At 47.4% G+C, this 19,255-nt stretch overlaps 1 protein-coding gene across 2 annotated transcripts in view; it reads left to right on the top strand.

Annotated features, from left to right (window-relative positions):
- The window catches only part of ZGRF1 (zinc finger GRF-type containing 1), an 829,426-nt gene that overhangs the window by 582,919 nt on the left and 227,252 nt on the right, over window positions 1–19,255 (top strand). For both annotated transcript variants that reach the window (XM_078676730.1, XM_078676729.1), the window contains exons 18-19: window positions 4,591–4,727; window positions 8,833–8,979. In XM_078676730.1, the coding sequence (XP_078532856.1) occupies window positions 4,591–4,727; window positions 8,833–8,979 (284 nt within the window). The remainder of the gene's footprint in view (window positions 1–4,590; window positions 4,728–8,832; window positions 8,980–19,255) is intronic.

Genomic DNA, 19,255 nt, shown 5'->3' with positions numbered 1-19,255 from the left:
GCTGATGGCCTCCTGCATCCTACTGGTGCATCACGCCAGGTGGCGGATGCGGGCTCTGCAGTGGGACCTGAAGTTTCAGTGGGCCCAGCATCAGGGCAACCTGTCCGACCACGTCCTGATCTCGGAGGGCACTGCGAGACAGCTGCAGTGGTGGCTCATGGACCGCGATTGTGTCAGCGGCAGATCCCTCTCCCTACCCCAACCGGAGCACGTAGTTGTGATGGACGCGTCCCTCCAGGACTGGGGGGGCCACATGGGAGAGGCGGAGATCAGAGGCCTCTGGTCTCCGGCGGAGGCCCGGCTCCACATCAACCTTTTGGAGTTGCAGGCGATTCGTCTAGCACTGAAGGCATTCCTCCCCTCTGTCCGGGGGAGTGTAGTGCAGGTGTTCACGGACAACACCACCGCCATGTGGTACTGCAACAAACAGGGCGGGGTCGTGGACCCTTTGCCAGGAGGCTCTGCGCCTCTGGCAGTGGCTGGAACGCCAGGGCGTGACCCTGGTGGCTCGACACCTGGCAGGTTCTCTGAACGTCAGGGCGGACAAGCTCAGCCGTCGGTGCATGATGGATCACGAATGGCGTCTGAACTCGGACGTGGCGCAAGGCCTCTTTCAGCGATGGGGAGAGCCTTGGTTAGATCTATTCGCCACCGAAGAGAACGCGTAATGTCATCAGTTCTGCGCGTTGGAATTTCCAAGGCGGCACTCGCTCGGAGACGCTTTTCGTCGCAAGTGGAGTTGCGGTCTGTTGTACGCCTTTCCGCCTATACCACTTCTGCCCAGAGTGCTGAAGAAGATCAAACGCGACCGGGCCCAAGTCATCCTTGTGGCTCCGGACTGGGCACGAAGGTACTGGTATCCAGAGCTACTCAGTATGTCAGTCGATCCCCCGGTTCGTCTGCCTCTTCAGGAGGACCTCCTGTCGCAGCAGCAGGGGACGGTCCTCCACCCGAACCTGTCCAGTCTCCACCTCCATGCTTGGAGATTGAGCGGCGACAGTTGAGGCCATTTGACTTGCCTCCTGAAGTCTGTAACGTCATTCTGGCAGCCAGGCGTCCCTCCACTAAGTCGGTATACGCCTGCAGGTGGAACAGATTTGTGGCATGGTGCACAGCAAAGTCTGTGGATCCTCTTGCTGCCCCTCTCTCTGAGGTTCTTCTCTTCCTTCTTTCTCTTGCCCAGCAGGGCTCTGCTCTGGGCACTATCAAGAGCTACCTTTCTGCCCTTTCAGCCTTTCTAAGGCTGCCTGATCAACCTTCTTTGTTCAAGTCCCCTATTGTAAATCGCTTTCTGAAGGGCATCACACACACGTTTCCTCCTGTTCCGTTTGTGATGCCTCAGTGGAACTTGAACCTTGTTCTTACATTTCTGATGTGCACGCCCTTTGAGCCACTTCACAACTGTCCTCTCCGCCTTCTTACTCTGAAGACCGCTTTCCTGGTTGCCATCACCTCTGCCAGGAGAGTGAGTGAGCTCCAGGCCCTTTCTTGTACTCCTCCCTTCCTTTCTGTCCATCCGGACAAGGTTGTATTGCGTACTAAGCCATCTTTCCTGCCCAAGGTTGTCACGGCCTTCCACATCGGGCAGTCTATCACCTTGCCCACCTTCTTCCCGCCACCGCATCCCTCTAAAGAGAAAGAGCGGCTCCACCGTCTGGACCCAAAACGTGCGCTTTCATTCTATTTGGATCGCACACGCCAGTTCCGGGTGGATGACCAACTCTTTGTTGGTTACGTGGGCGCTAAGAAGGGGAAAGCGGTGCACAAGAGGACCATCTCTCGGTGATCATCTTGTGTATCCAGGCATGTTACTCCTTGGCTAAAAAGGAGCCCCCTGTTGGATTGCGGGCTCACTCCACCCGAGCCACGGCGATTACAACTGCCCTGGGCCGGGGAGTGCCCTTGCAGGACATTTGCCAGGCGGCTACGTGGGCCTCGCTGCACACGTTTGCAAGACACTACTGCCTGGACAGTCAAGTCCGGAGGGATGGCTTCTTTGGCCGTTCCGTCCTCCAGGACTTTCTGGTGTGATTATTGGTTCGCAGACCCACCACCGGGGTTGGTATTGCTGGGGTATCTATTCTAAGGATAAGGAATCTATCACTAACGTGTCTCTTTCAGATGCACAAGTTACTACTTGTGTAACGATATATCTGTAAGAGACATTAGTTAGTGATAGATTCCTTACTGACCCACCCATCCTCCCCGTTCTGCGAACCGATATCTAGGGTTAAGGTCATCCCCTTTCAGGGCCCTAGTTTCATTGGTACCAGTGTTGGTTTTTTACATGGCTCAGCGCTTCTGGCGCGGAAAAGCTGTGTCTAAGAACTGACGTCAGCACGCGGTCTAAGTACTCCGACGACGTCATCACGGCGCCGACGACGGACGCGGAGCCGCAGACGACGCCTACCGACGCGCAAGGGTACTGCTACGCAAATTTTCTGGATCCAGTCTGACGGCTGGGGATATTCTAAGGTAAGGAATCTATCACTAACTAATGTCTCTTACAGATATATCGTTACGCAAGTAGTAACTTGTGCATTTGCTCCCCATGTCCTCCGAATTATTCGATAATGCAGCCTCTCTATTATCAGCAACCAGGGACTGGCATTGCTCAATTTCAGCCACAGCTATAGCTCTCTCTGCCCCCCCCTGATTTCATGATGGAACCGCTTTTGAGAGTTGGTGCGGTTTCGGTTTCGGTTTGGATCTTTGCCTCTGCCATTCCTTTGGCTTGTCTCTCACATGTTGCTCTGGAGTCGGGTGCCCCCACACCTCCAGCCAGTCCCAGGAATCTGCGGCTGTCGCATTAAATTGTGATCTGTCCGGATCAATAAATCTTAATTTGGCTGGGAAGAACAGGGCATATTTGCGATACAGTGTTCTCAGGTGACATTTCACTACCAGGAACATTTCTCTCTGACATTATACTACATTGGTATAGTCTGGATCTCTGTATACGAAGCCTCCACATAGGTCCCACGGCTATGTGCGCAGACCACCTGAAGATTGTTCTTCGGTCTCTCAAATGTAAAAGTCTAGCGATTGCTGGAGGTTCCCGCGCCCCTGCCTTTGGCGGCCTGCACGCAACTCTCTGGGCCCTTTCAACTGTGAACAGGTTCAACACTTTGCCCCCAAATACTGTGGACAGGAGTCATTTTTCCAGAAACAGTTCCATGCTGGGGCTCCACCAGTCGCAAATTATTGCATCAGGATCAGCCCTCTATACACTTCTGGAGGTGGGCAACTGTCTTCTGCAGTTCACGGACGTTGACATCCGTCCCTAAAAGGGTAGGTTTTAGGTGGGCCAGTGATGATTCTGTCTTACCCACTTGCCCAGCAAGTTTTACATGGTCAGCCTGAAGGAACCCCTGGTCGAGGGCCACCATATCAGTTTTGGGGTCCTGGGCCATCTTAGTATTGCGGATCGCCTCCAATACTGCTGCGGTGTTGGCCACTTGCCCTTGCTTTCCCTCCACCGAGGTGTGTCTCCTCGAGTCCTCCGAGGGCCATATAGTCATTGAGCAAGGTGGGGCTCAAGGATGAGCCATGCGGCATCCCAAGAATGGGGGACTTGGTATGTAAATGTAAATGTAGTTGAGCTTATATAGCGCACAGCTACCCGCAGTGGGTTTCCCGGCGCTTGCTTAGGGAACCCTTCCTGGTATTCCCCTGTGAGATAGCAGGGTATCCACAAGGTGAAAGTCAGGCATCCCGCTGCGAGGGGCCGTTGTGGAGATTAAGCAAGCTATTGCCCAGAGTCACAGAGTGTGAACCCGTGAGTCGAGGAGGCACCGGGGCGAGAATTATCGAGTCCGTGGAATTTTTAGCCCAAGACCCGCCGAGGCGGGGAATTGAACCCTGGTCCAGGACCGATCTCAGCTTCCGGGTCTGCTGCCTCTAACCCCTGAGCCACACTTCTCCACTGATGAGAAACGAGGCATCCAAACTGCTTGGCGTCTATTATCCAGAAAGGAAAAAATCCACGTGAGCGCCTGATCTCCCACCCCTATATTTATAAGCATTGTAATAGAATTGGGTGGGAGATGGTGTTGAATGCAGCAGATAGATCTAATAATATCAAGCCTGCATCATTTCCTTGAATGTTTGACCACGTGATAGAATCTACTACTTCAAGACGGGCTGATTCGTGCTATGACACAGCCTGACACCAGATTAAGAGGAATATTCAAGATATTCTGAGAGTTAATCACCTTTTCCAACATTTTGGACGCCACCGGCAGAAGTGAAATTAGTAAATTGGTTCCAATCCGCTGTAGGCATTTTTAACTATCATTCATTGATAATAATTATCTGTACTTGCATATACTTACCTTCACAACATTTTATTCTCAATGTTCTGACTGCAGTATTATTGTAGCACTATATTTAAAACTCAGTATTCTGGACATATACCTTTTGCAGTGGAGTTCGTTGAGTTGCAACAGAGGCAACTTCTTTTCTTGTAGTTAAAGGAATTTACCAGAATTTTTAGAGAATGCACTGTAGGCAGATCTAACTATGCAAATAATGGAAAAATAAAACACCGGTCTGCTTTCTTACCCTAGTGTTTCTTTATTTTTATTGCAGAAAACCATTTGACTATAAAAGACAATTTGGAAAATTTAGAAAAAATATGAAGATCGACTCTGAAACTGCTGAGATATCCAAAAGCAAACTATATCTGAAACTAAGCAAGAAGGAGAATGCCTCCCTTTACAGCAAAGGTAAAAAATAATAATTCATTTTGTGTGTTTTAGTATTTTTATTAATGAAAAATGCATGATAGATGTACAAGAGGGCTTCACTCGGAGCACGATTTACGCCCCATTCTGTAGTACAATTTTCTGCAAGCACTGAAAAGAAACTCCTTATTCAGTATCAACTTATGGGGCAGGGGGAATTAAATAGAGAAAATGGAGAAACCCACATCATTGCTAACTCTGAACTGTTTTATTTAAACTTCTCAAATCATGAACCATGAAAAGGTAGTTTTTGTGTGCTACACACTGAAACTATCACTGGTGACAGATTTCACCCTCAACATTAAGACCCTTGTCCTTAGGAGGCACACCCACCCCCAGCTTAGTTTGGGTGAAGATGTGTCAGTGTCCCTCTAGCTGAAATCACGAATTATTCATCTCCCAGACTTTCAATTATTCTGGGGGATACATGATACTGTCTCACTTTTTATACACTTATCACAGAAGGGTATCCTATCAACATATGCATTCAGTCCCCATCTGACTGAACTCATTTTCAGACCCAACGCCCTGCAGTGTTTTATGTTTGACCCTCACACACCCTATTGGTGTCATGCGTCACCATCTGGTCTCATCCTGGTCCCTATAAACCAGTATGGGTTCAACCGTTTTCCAGAAAGCACATATTGAACTCCACTGTGTCAACTAGTGAAAAGATAAGAATACAAATACTTAAAGGTCACCCCAGTATCCCTTTAATTGGGTTCCTTTTGTATGGTTATAATCATGATTTTTGAATTGGATAAAGTGTCCTGACATCTCTAGTGTTTAGTCAGATGGTGACTGAACAGATATGGTTACATGATGCCCTTCTGTGATAAATTCCTGTAGCGGAGCCAGAGGTTTCTCTGGTTCCGCTTCCAGTCCCAGTGTGGAGCAGATGTTGTCTTGAAATATAGCTATTTAAGTAACCTGTGGACTGTACCCCACATAAGTATGTCATTTAGAAGAAGGGAGGATTTAAGGGTTATTTGATGGGTAAAGGTCAAGGGTGGTAAGGGATTAAAGGCGTTTTTAGGGTTCAGGAATGGGTACGGTTTCGGAACAGTAAGAAGGGTTTTCCAAAGGCTTTTAGGATCCACCTATTGGTATGAGTACAGGTTTATAAAGGATTTTTAGGGTTCATGGATGGAAATGGGTAAGGAGTAGTAAGTGTTTTAGGGTGCAGGGTTTGATAATGGTTCTGTGGATGCTATCCCCTAGAACACTGCGTTGTTCCCTGCCAGGGAGAGCACAGACTGGGGGCACAAACCTACTCAGGCAGGGAAAATAGGTTTAGTCCCGCCCAGAGGAAGCAGAACCTAAAGCTGCTCCTGCTGGACAGGAGGAAAGCAGTACAGCCAGCTCCCGCCGGCAGCCAGGATGGATGCCTGCATAGGAGCTGGTGGGGTGCTTACAGTTCCCAACGGATATGTATGATGTGGGTGCATTGGGTGGAACTAGAACACCTACTAAACAGAAAATAAGAAAAAAATGACATGTGCAGCGCTGCTATTAAAAAAGAAAAGAAAATGATAGACTGTAGGTGCCCTGGGGGGACTGGGGCGCTCAAGTATAAAAAATAGTCGCGGTCTTGCCCCCTAGGAGCGACAGGAGTACCACTAACCATTTACAATAATTTTGTGAGGGGATGCAAGTAGAACAGTAAGTTTGAAAAAAACACTATAAGTCTCTAGGGTCAGGAGAGCTTAACATTATTTTTAAAGCACTACGTGATGCAGCTGTGTATTCTTCAGCTGGAGTGCAGGGACCCCTTGTGGTTAGTTCTATGCTACATTTTGTGGCCTGGAGAATGTTAAAAAAGACTCAAACAAGCATTTATGGTTGTTTGGAATAAAAATGTTTTATTTTAAATGTTTTTGTGTCAATAAATATTGTGCATTGCAGTGTGAATTTATAAGGATTACTTTGGAATTTTTGACAAAGCCATGTAGGTTTGCTATATATAGGTAGTTGTGCTTCTGTATTCTGATCCTTTGACAAAGCTAGTAGGTCTGCCTTACGTAATGACATCTTTTTATACTGTTACTTTACATTGAAAGAAATTCAGAAATTCACTGAAATATTACAAAGGTGACAGTCCCCGTTATAATTAGGTGAAAATGGCAGTTAAAACATAACATTCCACACTCAAAAAACACTATGATGCACCAGATATAGTTTAATGAAGTAACTATAACTCACACTCTCACCATTCACTGCTTATGACCACAAATATTACATCACTTATGGCAGTTGATAACATCACTCATGACATCTGAAATGTCATCATTGATGACAACACTGTGCACTACAACGTCACTTTAACCTTTTGTTTTTTCTCAGTTCATTTCTGAGGTTTGGAATTCTTGAATTAATCTCAGCCACTGGAAAATTGTTCAGGCCACACTCCAATACATCGTTTTTTGCCCACCATGCCACCTCAGTTTGGACCCAGCCACATGCATATCAGTCTTGACCCTGCTCCTTATGGGAACAGACCAACCCTAAGTGCCAAGCCAGGTCCTCCCTGGTGGGCGAAAAATGATGGACGAGGATGCGGCTCAGATCGATTGTCATTGGCTGAGATTATTCCAAGCATTTCATCTATCACCTTGTTGTTTTTTTTCTAATTCATGCCCTAAGTGCACAGGTGTGCCCAGACGTGGGTCCCAGGCTCCCTGTGCCACTGGAACTAAGCTATACCTGGCCAAAGAACCCTAACTAGGGTGAAACTGGTCCTAGGTTGCTAGTGTTCCAGTTCAGAGAGGACCTGGCCTGGCCTGGCCTGGCAGTTCGGGCTGGACTGTTCCCATGAGGAGCAGGGTCAAGACTGATTTTCATATGGCTGGGTCCAAACTGAGGTGGCATGGTGGATGGAAAATGATGGATTGGGATGCGGCCCGAACGACTTCCAGTGGCTGAGATTAATTCAAGTGCAAATATCTACCCCTTTTCTTCTCCAGTGTGTCCCCCTTACCCACACTGTTGCCCAGCCTGCTACGAAGAGTCTGTCCTTCTCAAAAGCCTGTATTTGAATGCAAAGTTTGTGGGTGTGGGCAATGTCCAATATGGTTGCCACCATTAGCAAACTTGTGCTGGCAATGTTGATGTGGTGTAGTTATTGTGAAAACTGAGAACTATTCATGTCTATTAAATTAAACAATAAGTGAGTTACAGTCATCCAAATGATGTGTTCCAGTTGAAGATCTGTACCCTAAGCATAAACCTAACTTCCATAATGATTACTTATAAACTTTAGGTCACCGTACAGTTTGCTAATAATAGTGCTTATAAAGCAATCAGCAGAAGTACTATATCCCAGTAAGCAAATATGGCTTTATTTATGGTTTTCTGAAGTTGTCTAAAAATGTTATTAGTGTTAATTTAAACAAAAGAGCTTATATGACAAATAGTTTTTGCGCATGCAGTTATTTTGCCAATCGAGACAATTTATTTAGGGTTACATATTGCATTTTGTTGCCTTCCACGTAGGTTCAGAACCTCTGAAGCAATTTCTTATATGCAGGGCCACTGAAATTATGTGGCACGTGAGGAGCAAATTATGTGGCAGGGTTAGCTAAATTATTTGACATGAAGAGGCAGAATATGCGGCAGTTTGTGATAGTATTACTTCATTGTTTTGTTTTTTTACACATAGTAACACACTGTCTGTGCAAACATGTCACCAGTTTAACACATAAATACAGCGATAAGCAATTAAAAGATGTCTAGTCAACCTTTGCATAAGGCTTCCACTGCACGGAAACAAGTTGCACACATTTTTAATTACCTTTGACCCGTCTGAGCTACAAAAGATTTTTTTTTGTCAAAATCTGCAAAGTATGTAGCAGAAGATGTGGCAACTGTAACAAATCCATAACCATGCGGAAAACACCACAGCTGCAGAATCACATAATTGCTGTAGCCCTGATTACATGGAATGTAGTTTTGCCTTGTCAACTACTTCGCAAATGAGAAAATTGCTTTAGGCACATCCATTGTTCTTAATTTGAGTACGTATTGTAACTATGTCTTAGGTATAGCTATTTGACCCATGATACATAATGTTTTTATTTGTTTCTTGCAGATGATCTCTGGGTTGTTTCAAAAACTCTAAACTTTGATCCTCTTGATACGTTTATTGCATGTAGTGCCTTCTACGGACCATCCGCCATCAGTGAAGTGGAGCTGTTGCCTTTGCAAGGGTACTACCCCTCTAACTGGCCCGCCAACAGTAAGTCTGACATTGACTAATTCTGTCACATCACTGCAACACAGTTGAAGTATCTCCGGAATGTCAATGGAATTTGGTAACACTTTTAGACCTGGAAAGAACTAAGTCAGGTTAGCCTCTTGATCCTTGTCCAGCCAGATTTTTCAAACTGCTGGCCCCTTTTTTCAACCCCCACTTAAATTTTATATGGAATGCTTCTCCGACTTCGGGTAGCTATCCCTCTATATGGAAGAAAGCATATGTTTTGCCTATTCTTAAGAAAGAAGACGCAGACCCTGGCATACTTAAGTACATTAAGCCCATCGCGCTTCTGCCCGCTCCTGCAAAAATTCTGGAGAAGGACGTTCAGAGACAGCTATCTGACTTCCTAGAGTCCAATAATCTTCTTCATGACTCCCAGTCTGGCTTTAGGACGGGCTATAGTACTGAGACTGCTCTGTTGGAAGTGACGGAAACCATCCGAGAATCCCATGACCAAGGTAGCTGTGCCATGCTTGTGCTGCTGGACTTGTCCGCAGCCTTTGATACGGTCTCCTATCTGATTCTTTTAGATCGACTGGCACAGCTGGGTATCTCGGGGACTATCTTGACCTGGTTTCGCTCATTCCTGAATGCTCGGTCTCAGCAGGTCTTTCTGCGCTCTCATGTCTCCTCTTCTAGCCCAATGGTATGTGGAGTTCCCCAGGGCTCGGCGCTGAGCCCCACCCTGTTTAATATTTATCTTACTCCTCTGGCATCTGTAGTGGAACACTGTGGAGTGAGAATGATTTCATCCGCTGATGATACGCAGCTAGTATTCTCATTCAAAGACACGGCAATTGCCGCCTTTGACAACTTCAGGCACTGCCTCATCAAGATTGCCTCCTGGATGACAGACAATTGCCTGAAATTAAATGCTGATAATACTGAGGTGATGTTTTTTAATCAACCTTCGCCTCCACGGGTAGATCTCTGGTGGCCGGCGCAGCTGAACCCCCCTGCTGTCCCAGTCACCTCAGTCAGAAATTTACGCTTTAATTTCGATTCTAAACTTTCGGGCAAGGCCCAGATTGGTTAATTCTCCAGACCTTGTTTTTGGAAACTTAAAGCCTTGCGAAGATTTATCCACTTGCTGCCGATGGACTCTCGGGCAACAATAGTCCATGCCCTTATTACATCTCAGCTGGACTATGTTACAGCTTGTACCTGGGTTTCCCTGCTTACCTTACCCAGAGATTTCAGACAGTCCAGAACGCTACAGCGAGGTTCATCAGAAATGTGGCCCACCGCCATCACATTTCTTCTCATCTGCGCAGCCTTCATTGGCTCCCAGTAAAAAGGAGAATCGAATTCAAGGCACTGTCCCTTGCCTACAGAGCCGTAAGAGATAGAGGTCCAGGATATCTGAAACAGAGACTTCAGAAATATCACCAGACCAGGACCTTGCAATCCAATTCTCAGGTGCTACTCCACACTCCTCGCTTTGCTAAATCCAGGATTGGTGGGCGAGCCTTCACAGTGAGAACCGCCGCTCTCTGGAATGCTTTGCCTGACTACCTGCGTAAAGCAGAATCAGAATCCACTTTCAGGAAGGCACTTAAAACATGGCTGTTTGATTTTCCATAGCTTGTCCCTTTCCCCTGTCCGACCACGCGGCTATTTGTAGCGCCGGGACACCGCCTTTGGTGGTAGCCATGCGCTTTATAAATGGATATGGATGGAGTTCTGGATCCGACCCCGTCCCCGACATCAGTCTCGGCTCTGAAGCACAGTTCAGTTATGTCTCCGTCTTGTTGCAAAATTACTAAGGCAGAGCCAAGTGTGTTGGGGGACTCTCCAGCAGGGCTTAAGCCTCAGTGACACTATAATGCCTTGAGGCCTTCTTTCGCTCAGATGCCATGCAAGACCTTTAGGATGTTCCACTTGATAGGGATGATGAGGAGGCAGGCCATTTGTTTTACCCTCACTATACTGATCGTGGACTATATTTAGACCTCCAAAATGCTAGTGGTCTTGCTACCTCGTCAGAGACAGAAATTGATACCCAGTGGGGACTAAAGGTGAAGATAAATAAGACAATGTCATGGAAGTATACTTTTAGGCAGTGTTTAAAATACTAAATGTGAGAGAAATGAAGCAAATTTAAAATATTCAGGTGAAAATACATGACGGAAGAATAGGCCATTGGGAAAGCAGTATTGCGAAACTGCATACCATATTGTACAAGTGGGGAAATTAAGAATATTGGAAGAGATACTGGCAAGAATAAAGCATATAGTACAAAGAACAGTTCTTGTGGATTATACTTTATTGTTCGTTTTGTTTATTTTCTTTACTGTTATATTTGCCTCAATTTCTTCTTTTATTTCAAGCTGGTTTTTTTTTTTGTGAAAACTTTTTATTAATTTTAAAACAAGAAAACAAAAGAACAATACAAAACAAGGCAGTACATTAAAACGTGTCATCACGTGGCCCGTGGGGGGGGTATATAGAGGAATCAAGCAGTAGTGCAATCAATAATTGGGGGGGGAGAGGGGGGGGGGGGGAAAGGAGACCAAAATATATACAAAACAACTATATTCCTGCGGAGGAAACGTCAGGTTGGGAGGAAGACAAATCAGCATCAAATTCCGACATTGGGGGAGTACATATATCTCCACGGTATGCGTTCCATTGGGTCCACACTTTCCCCCACTTGCCTGGTTTGCCACGGGAAACATACACAGTTTTTTCTCGAAACATGCACCAATCCATGTTTTGTGTCCACCCCAGAAGTGTCGGAGGCTTCTGAGCGCCCCACAATTGGGCAATATCATGCTTGGCAACCATGTTGCCCAAGGTCGCCCAGCGGAGCTGCGCTTGATTGTAGTCATTCGGCTCCCAGACATTCAACAAGCGTCTTCGCGCTTCAGGCATTAACCGCACTCCCGTGACCTCACTCATTACTTCATGCACGCGGTTCCAATAACGTATCACAGCAGGGCATTCCCAGATAATATGAAGGAACGTAGCCACCATACCGCATCCGCGCCTGCACAATCCATCCATCGAAAATCCCATTCGAACCAGACGTGGGCCAGTCACATACACCCTATGAAAAATTTTTAGTTGGACGAACCGAAGACGTGCCGGGATAGCCACTTCCTTCGGGGAAGAAATCGCGGACTGCCAGTCCTCATCATCAAGTTCTAGACCATCTCTGGTCCACAACCCTCGAAGACTATCTAGTAGATCAGTCCTGGTATTGATCAACTTTTTATAAATTAGCGAGATCGTGCTATCAGGAACGTGACCATCCAGAATCCGATCCTCGAGCGGGTTTCCTCCGGCACGTCTGAGCCTAGTGGAAAAACAGACAAGACCGCATGCCGGACTTGCGCATATCTGAAGAATTCCTTATCATTCAGCCCATACTCAACTTTCAATTCCTCAAACGTCTTGACCCTGCCCTTGATCCATACGTCATCTACCCTACTGATCCCGATCATGTCCCACCGATCAAATCCCTTCGATTGCCAAAGGGAGCCCAGTTTATCCGAAGCATATAGTGGGGTAGCCCGGGTCGGCCTGTCGGCCCATCCCGTGGCTGCCGTAGCTCTACGCCACACCTGCACTGCTGTTTTGGTGGGGCCCGTAAGAGTTTCGCCAGCTGATTTCGCATATAGAGCCCTATTGTAGTCCCCACCGGGTAGCAACCATCTGTCCATCGCAAAAGCCGGGTTTAGTGGGGGAGTGTAGGTGCCATGGTTGATGGCCCCCAATTGAGAGGCCCAGTAATAGCGACGAATGTCCGGGAGAGCGATGCCGCCATCGTACCAAGGGAGTGTAAGCTTCGAGAGGGCGATACGAGGACGGCCCCCCCATAACAATTGCCGCTGTAGACTCTCAATCTCGCGAAAATATTCCGCTGGCACAACATCAAGCGTGTTTTGAAGCGCATAAAAGGAATCGGGGGAGCGACATCATCTTAAACAACGCGGCTCGTCCCAAGGGAGAAAGGGGTAGTCTGCTCCAAGTCCCGACATCCGCCCGAAGGCGTCTGAGAGGGGGCAGCAGATTGCGATCATACCGAAGTGTGGGGTCCAAGGTGACAAAGATCCCCAGATATTTTAAACCATCTAGTACCACCGGAATAGGACAATCACGGGGCAGGAGAGGAGTATCACCGGAGAGAACATAAACGCAAGATTTAGACCAATTTATAAGTAAGCCGGAATTCTTACGGACAGAAGTCAAAACGTCGAAAAGGATGATTAACGACTTTCGGGGCGATGTGAGGTACAAAAGGATATCCTCTGCATACAGAGATACACGGTCTTCAAATTCCGGAGACCATCGAATGCCCTTCATGGATGGTTCCCATCGCAGCCAAGCCGCCAGTGGCTCTAAAGCAAGGGCAAACAAGAGTGGGGACAGAGGACAGCCCTGGCGCGTACCTCTACCGAGAGCAAAGGAGGCCGAGACACGTCCATTCACCACTACCAGGGCCAAGGGATCAGCATAAAGCAATCGAACCCAACGGATAAAGGTGGGCCCAAACCCGAATTTGGAAAGGACCGCCCAAAGATAGGGCCATTCAATCGTGTCAAACGCCATGGTGGCGTCCAAAGACGCCAAGATGGCCGACTCTCTCAATGTCCCCGCTCGCGTGAGGACTCCATGCAAGCGCCAAAGATTAAGTGCCGTATTGCGATGTGGTATAAATCCGGACTGGTCCGGATGAACCAGATCGCTTATAACAGTCACCAGACGATTAGCAAGAAGTTTGGCCAGGATCTTGGGTTCAGCATTTATTAGGGAAATAGGCCTGTATGATTCGCAGCGGTCACGTGGCTTACCCTCTTTATGAATAACCACTATGGAAGCCAATCTCTGGTCAGGAGGAAGAAACCCTTCTGCCAGTGATTCCAAAAACATAGATAGCATATATGGTGCCAGCACATCCGGACGGAGCTTGTAGAGTTCTATAGGGAGTCCATTAGGGCCCGAGGCCTTCCCGTAGCGGATCGAACGGATAGCGGTCACAACTTCATCCGCCGTGGGCGGAGCTTCCAGCAGGTCCTTCTCTGAATCAGACAAGCATGGCAGCGAGATATCGCGTAAAAGCATGTGGGAGTCCTGCTCCGGTCTATCGGACACAGGGGAGTACACTACCCGAAAATAAAGCGGCGAACCTCTCAACAATCCCAGCAGGGTCCGTGATATTTTCACCATTCGCGTCAACTATAACAGGAACCACTCGACTCGCACATTCTCTCCTATCCAACCAAGCAAGCAACTTCCCAGCCTTATCTCCCACATCATACAGACGTCCCTGCTGTTCACGACTCATCTCCTTCGCTGCATCAGTCACCAGAGCTCTGTACTCATGTTGTTTTAGGTCCAACAGATGAAGCCTCTCAGGGGAGACCCCAGCATCAAACTCTCCCTCAAGAACGGTAATTTCAGTCTCAAGACGAACAACCTCCTCTCGTCTACATCTCTTAACATTGCCAATCGACGAGAGGGCCTGCCCCCGAATTACTGTTTTGTACGCCTCCCACAAGGAGACAGAAGAGGATACTGACCCCACATTTTCGGCAAAGTATTGATCAATTGTCTTAAGTAGTTCCGCTCTAATCTTAGGATCACGGAGGTACCATGGGTTGATCGGGGCCACTCGACCCTCCGATCCCCCATGTACGTTCACAACCAACCACAGCGGGGAATGATCCGAAATATCCCTCGCAAGATGTTTCACCTCCCCTATACGGGAAGCCTGGGAGGAGGGCATCAAAACATAATCCAATCTCGAAAGGCTGCCGTGGGCCCCAGAGTGAAAGGTATACTGTTGTTGCCCAGGATGATGTAAGCGCCAACAATCGGTCATCCCCAGCGCCTCCATGAAGTCCCCAAGCCAGGATTGGAACTTAGCGAGAACTCGGGGAGGGTAACGATCACACATCCCAGATACTACGGAATTAAAGTCTCCCCCGACTACAAGCAAACCCTCGGGGACTCCCAGAATCACTCTTCCCAGATCTGCATAGGTCGTAGTTTGAAGACCTGGGGGTATGTAAACAGAAAATAATGTAACCACCCTACCCTCCCAACGCCCCACAATGGCGGCGTACCGCCCTCTATCATCAAGTATAATGTCGTCAACAGCGAGGGGGAGGGAGGTCCGGATTAGAATGCCCACCCCTCTGGAGCCAGAAGTGAAACCTGAGTGTGCAATGAGACGATAGCCACGCCTATTCATGGCGTGGCACGTATTACCCAGCAAGTGCGTCTCCTGAAGCAAAACCACATCAGGGGACAAGCGTCTCAGTAACTGCAAGACCACTCCCCGCTTAATTCTGTCTCCCAGACCATTTACGTTCCAACACAGTATCCGTAGTCCCCTACCCCCATCCCAGATTCCACCCCAAGTCCCCCCCCACACCAGCCGCGACACCACAACACAGAAGATCATCAGCATTATGCCTTGAAAAAAACAAAGAAACACATCCCTGAACTTCTCAACCCCCCAGAACAACATCATACCCCCCACCCCGCACCCCTGCGTTAGACTCAAAAGCCACCCCAACTCGCAGCGTGCCTGTCGCCCTAACATACAACTAATCTACGAAAAGAACCCCAGAGGAGGAAGTCTCACCCGCCCCTCACCCACACCCCAGTAAGACTATGGAGTAGCAATCATTATCAGTATAGCATCGAACCACTGCCGAAAGTCAAAACGTTGGTCCGGGAGCCGATGTCGCTCCCTATTCCTGCTCCGTCGGGCCGCCCTCCGCTCCACCGGAAGGTCCCGATTGTTCAAATCGCCCTCGTCCCGTAGGCAGCGAGTCCAACCAGTCATTAGCCGCTTCAGGATGGTCAAAGAAAAATGTTCTATCGTTGTGGACGATACGCAATCGAGCCGGGAAAAGCATGGCATATTTCATGTCCCTGTCTCTCAGTCTCTTCTTCACTCCTTGAAATCCCAGCCGCTGCTTCTGAACTTGTTGGGTGAAGTCCGGGTAAAAGCTGACCGCAGCGTTCTCATATTCCGTGGGGCCTGATGTGCGGGAAGCCTGCAGTATCACATTTCTGTCACGAAAGTTGAAAATCCGCGCAATGATGGGGCGCGGAGAGGCACCCAGCTTGGGCGGGCCACCCGGGACACGGTGGGCCCGTTCTACTGCAAAAAACTTGCTCAGGCCCTTGGGCGCTAAATGATTTAGGACAAGGTCCTCCACCAGTAGGTCCACAGATGACGATTCCGTCTTCTCCGGGACACCGACCAGTCGGACGTTGTTCCGTCGTGCTCGGCCCTCAAAATCGTCCAAGCGACGGGAGAGATAGTCACGGGCGGATCTCAGATTACCGACCTCCGTCTGTAGGTCAGAGACGTCGGTGATAAGACTAGTAGTCTTCAGGTCGAGAGACTTGACCTTTTCGTTGGTTTTTGCGAGATCCGCCCTGATCAGATTGACATCTATGGCAACAGTGTCCAGCTTGTGGGTTAGGGCCTCATACTGTTGTCCCATCGCGGCCTTCATCCCAGCAATGGCGCACATGACGTCTTTCAACGACGGGTCATCACCCAGCAGGGATTCGTCCTCAATGCCGGCCGGGGGTTTAGCCATTCCGCTCGGAGAGCTCTTAGTGAGGGTATATCGGTCCATGACGTTGGATTGGACAGAACCTCCTCGAGCTGCCGGTCTGGTCTTGCGCCTCTCTGCTTCAGGCTTGGTGGCCATCTTAGGTCGTGTGCCCCGGAGGGTATTCTGAGACCTAGTGAAAATGGCTACACTCGATGTGCCCGCAGAAGCTCAGAGAATAAAGTGAGGACCAGTCACTAGGCAAAGAGCAAGAAAGTCCGGAGCTCCGAGCGATGTTGCGAATAGTTGAGTGGAGCAAGCAACCAGGGCGACCGAGGCAAGGCCAATGACGTAGGCTCGTCAGAATCGAAACTGAAAGTAGAAGACCGGGCAAGGGAGGTTAGCGCAGGCCGTTGTTATTCAATTACTACCCGGCTGGCAGAGTAGGCAAGCCCGGGGCAGTGCCATGGAGCAGGCCGCAAATATTCAAAAGTCCATATATTCGGTTCCCGGAGACCAAATCGAAATTCGCAAACGGATAAGTGATCAGCAGGTTCTCGACCACAAAAGCCCGTCATCCAAATCAGGATTAGTTGCAGGATAGTCGATGGAGGTGGCGAAGGTCCGGGAGCTCTGAGCTCACGCGACCATCTTGGGTGCGCGCTAAGCTCCTCCTCTATTTCAAGCTGTTTTAATGGATTTTGAAACGATTAACATAAGGAAAGCATAACTGAAAGCAAAGAAACAGAAAGAAGATAAAGTAAACCACATGGTACAGTTACTGTCCATCCCTGGAAATATTTCCCGTAAAGGGCCTTGTAATAATATCAAAAACATACGCAAATTTACGACTCAAAATGAAAATCGATAACTCAATTCCATTACATCAATTTTCTTGCAAAAACTGTTTTTACGTTGTAAGTCATCATTATATATTCAACAACGTAATAAATAATACAACTTTGAAAACAATTAAAGGTGGATTCTTTTTCCTGGTGCATTGATTGTTTTTGGAAGTGTTCACGAGTCTGCTCAAACCTGAAACCTCTTCTTCTAACACAAACAACTTCCAACGTCCACCAAATTCTAGATGGCAAGAGTGTGCACAGTTTGTGAGTCTACAGCCCTATGTGCTCAAACACATAATTATAATTAATATTTTCATTCAGCAGCTGATTGGAGTAATACAATTTTACAGATAAGTCACCGTGAGACAAATAAAAATGTCAGATATTATATCCCTCACATATTTCTGATGTTAACAAAGGAATAAAGGAATATTAAATGGGCAGAAATCCAATATGTTTTCTATGTGGGTAATAACTGAGAATCAAGAATGTGGAAGAAGATATACTGGTGTTAACATAGGTGGCATCATCAGGGAGGTTTTTTCTTCCAGAGGTAAGTATCCACTGTGTTTCACAGGGTTTGGTCACGGATGAGTTTTAACTGTTGTTACCTATGCCACGCGGAAAACATAACCTACCCACCAGGTATACACAGAAATCTTACTTTTGATTTCCGTTCAGGGAGGATGACTTTAACATGCAAGGTTACGAAGAGGACTAGAAATAGGTACTTGCTTTGTTTTTTGATTGAGGTGGGGCCGTTAAGATTGCAAAAGCAAAGGATGAGGGGGTTGAGTGAGAGATATATTTTGGGGCTTTCTGTGATGTTAAGTAATCTCGATCCATAGGGCAGGTTCATTGTGTGTCTCTTGGGAAAACAACCGTTTGTACTTCATAAGCCTGTGCTTAGCCTTGAAAAAGGCAATGGCCATAGGGTAAACTGTTGTGAATCTATCTAGGACCCTAATCAAGATATCCCCGATTCATGCCCTTATATGGTTATAACAAAACATATCCTTATAAAGGCATAGGAATCATGTCCATATCTAGTCATAGCCCATGCAGTCCAAATACGGCAAGGCTAGTCCCATAGACTCCTAGAAAGTACAACTCGTTCTTTAAACAAACCAAGCCTCCAGCAGCCTGGGAAATCCCCCTGCTTTTGTTTTGATTTGAACAAGAACTCCTGGAGTCCAGAAAGAACTGTTAGTTCTTAGTGACGTCTTATTTCCAACCTTACGTCAAACTCGGCACCTTCCAGGTATAAATATACCAACGTTGCCTTAAGCAAACACACTGTGGTTTGGAGCAGAGCGGCTATCTACTTGCCCGACGCCCAGCTGATGCGAGAGCCGAAGGAAGCAGACCCTCCCCTTTGACGCACTGAGAGAGACGCTGTCTTTTCTCCTGCCGAGAAATTCCAGCTCCGGTGTTTCCAGTCACCCTTGCGGGTTGCTGGGAGATAGAGTCCTGAGAGAGAGATACAAGGCCTCCTACATTCTATTACCAAGGTACGGAGCCGACTAAATCCTTAAGAGAATTCTTGATTCAGGTTCTTGGCAAAAACCAACTTAACTTAAACTGCAACTTACTTACTCCTTCCCACGTATTAGGCTTAGGTCAGGTACACCGGGGTAGGCGTATCTTAGAAGCACCAGTTGAGTACGTTTAGTCATTGTTTTTATGTATGTATATATTTTATCCATTTTAAAGTATCATATGGCTAAGAAACCATATCAATGCTTTTACAGCATTATTTTATAATACTCCTTTTACTGTACGCACTTTACTTCATGATAAGTATTGCAATTGTGGCAACTCACTTCTCTTGCATAAGAAAGAAGACTGCTCAATAAATAACACCTTTTATTGAAAACGCCAGTC

This window comes from Lissotriton helveticus, chromosome 2_1 (assembly GCF_964261635.1).
Source record: "Lissotriton helveticus chromosome 2_1, aLisHel1.1, whole genome shotgun sequence".
NCBI classification, from domain to species: Eukaryota; Metazoa; Chordata; class Amphibia; order Caudata; family Salamandridae; genus Lissotriton; species Lissotriton helveticus.
The sequence above is the reverse complement of the archived record's forward strand: the minus strand, read 5'-3'. Positions and strand labels throughout refer to the sequence as shown.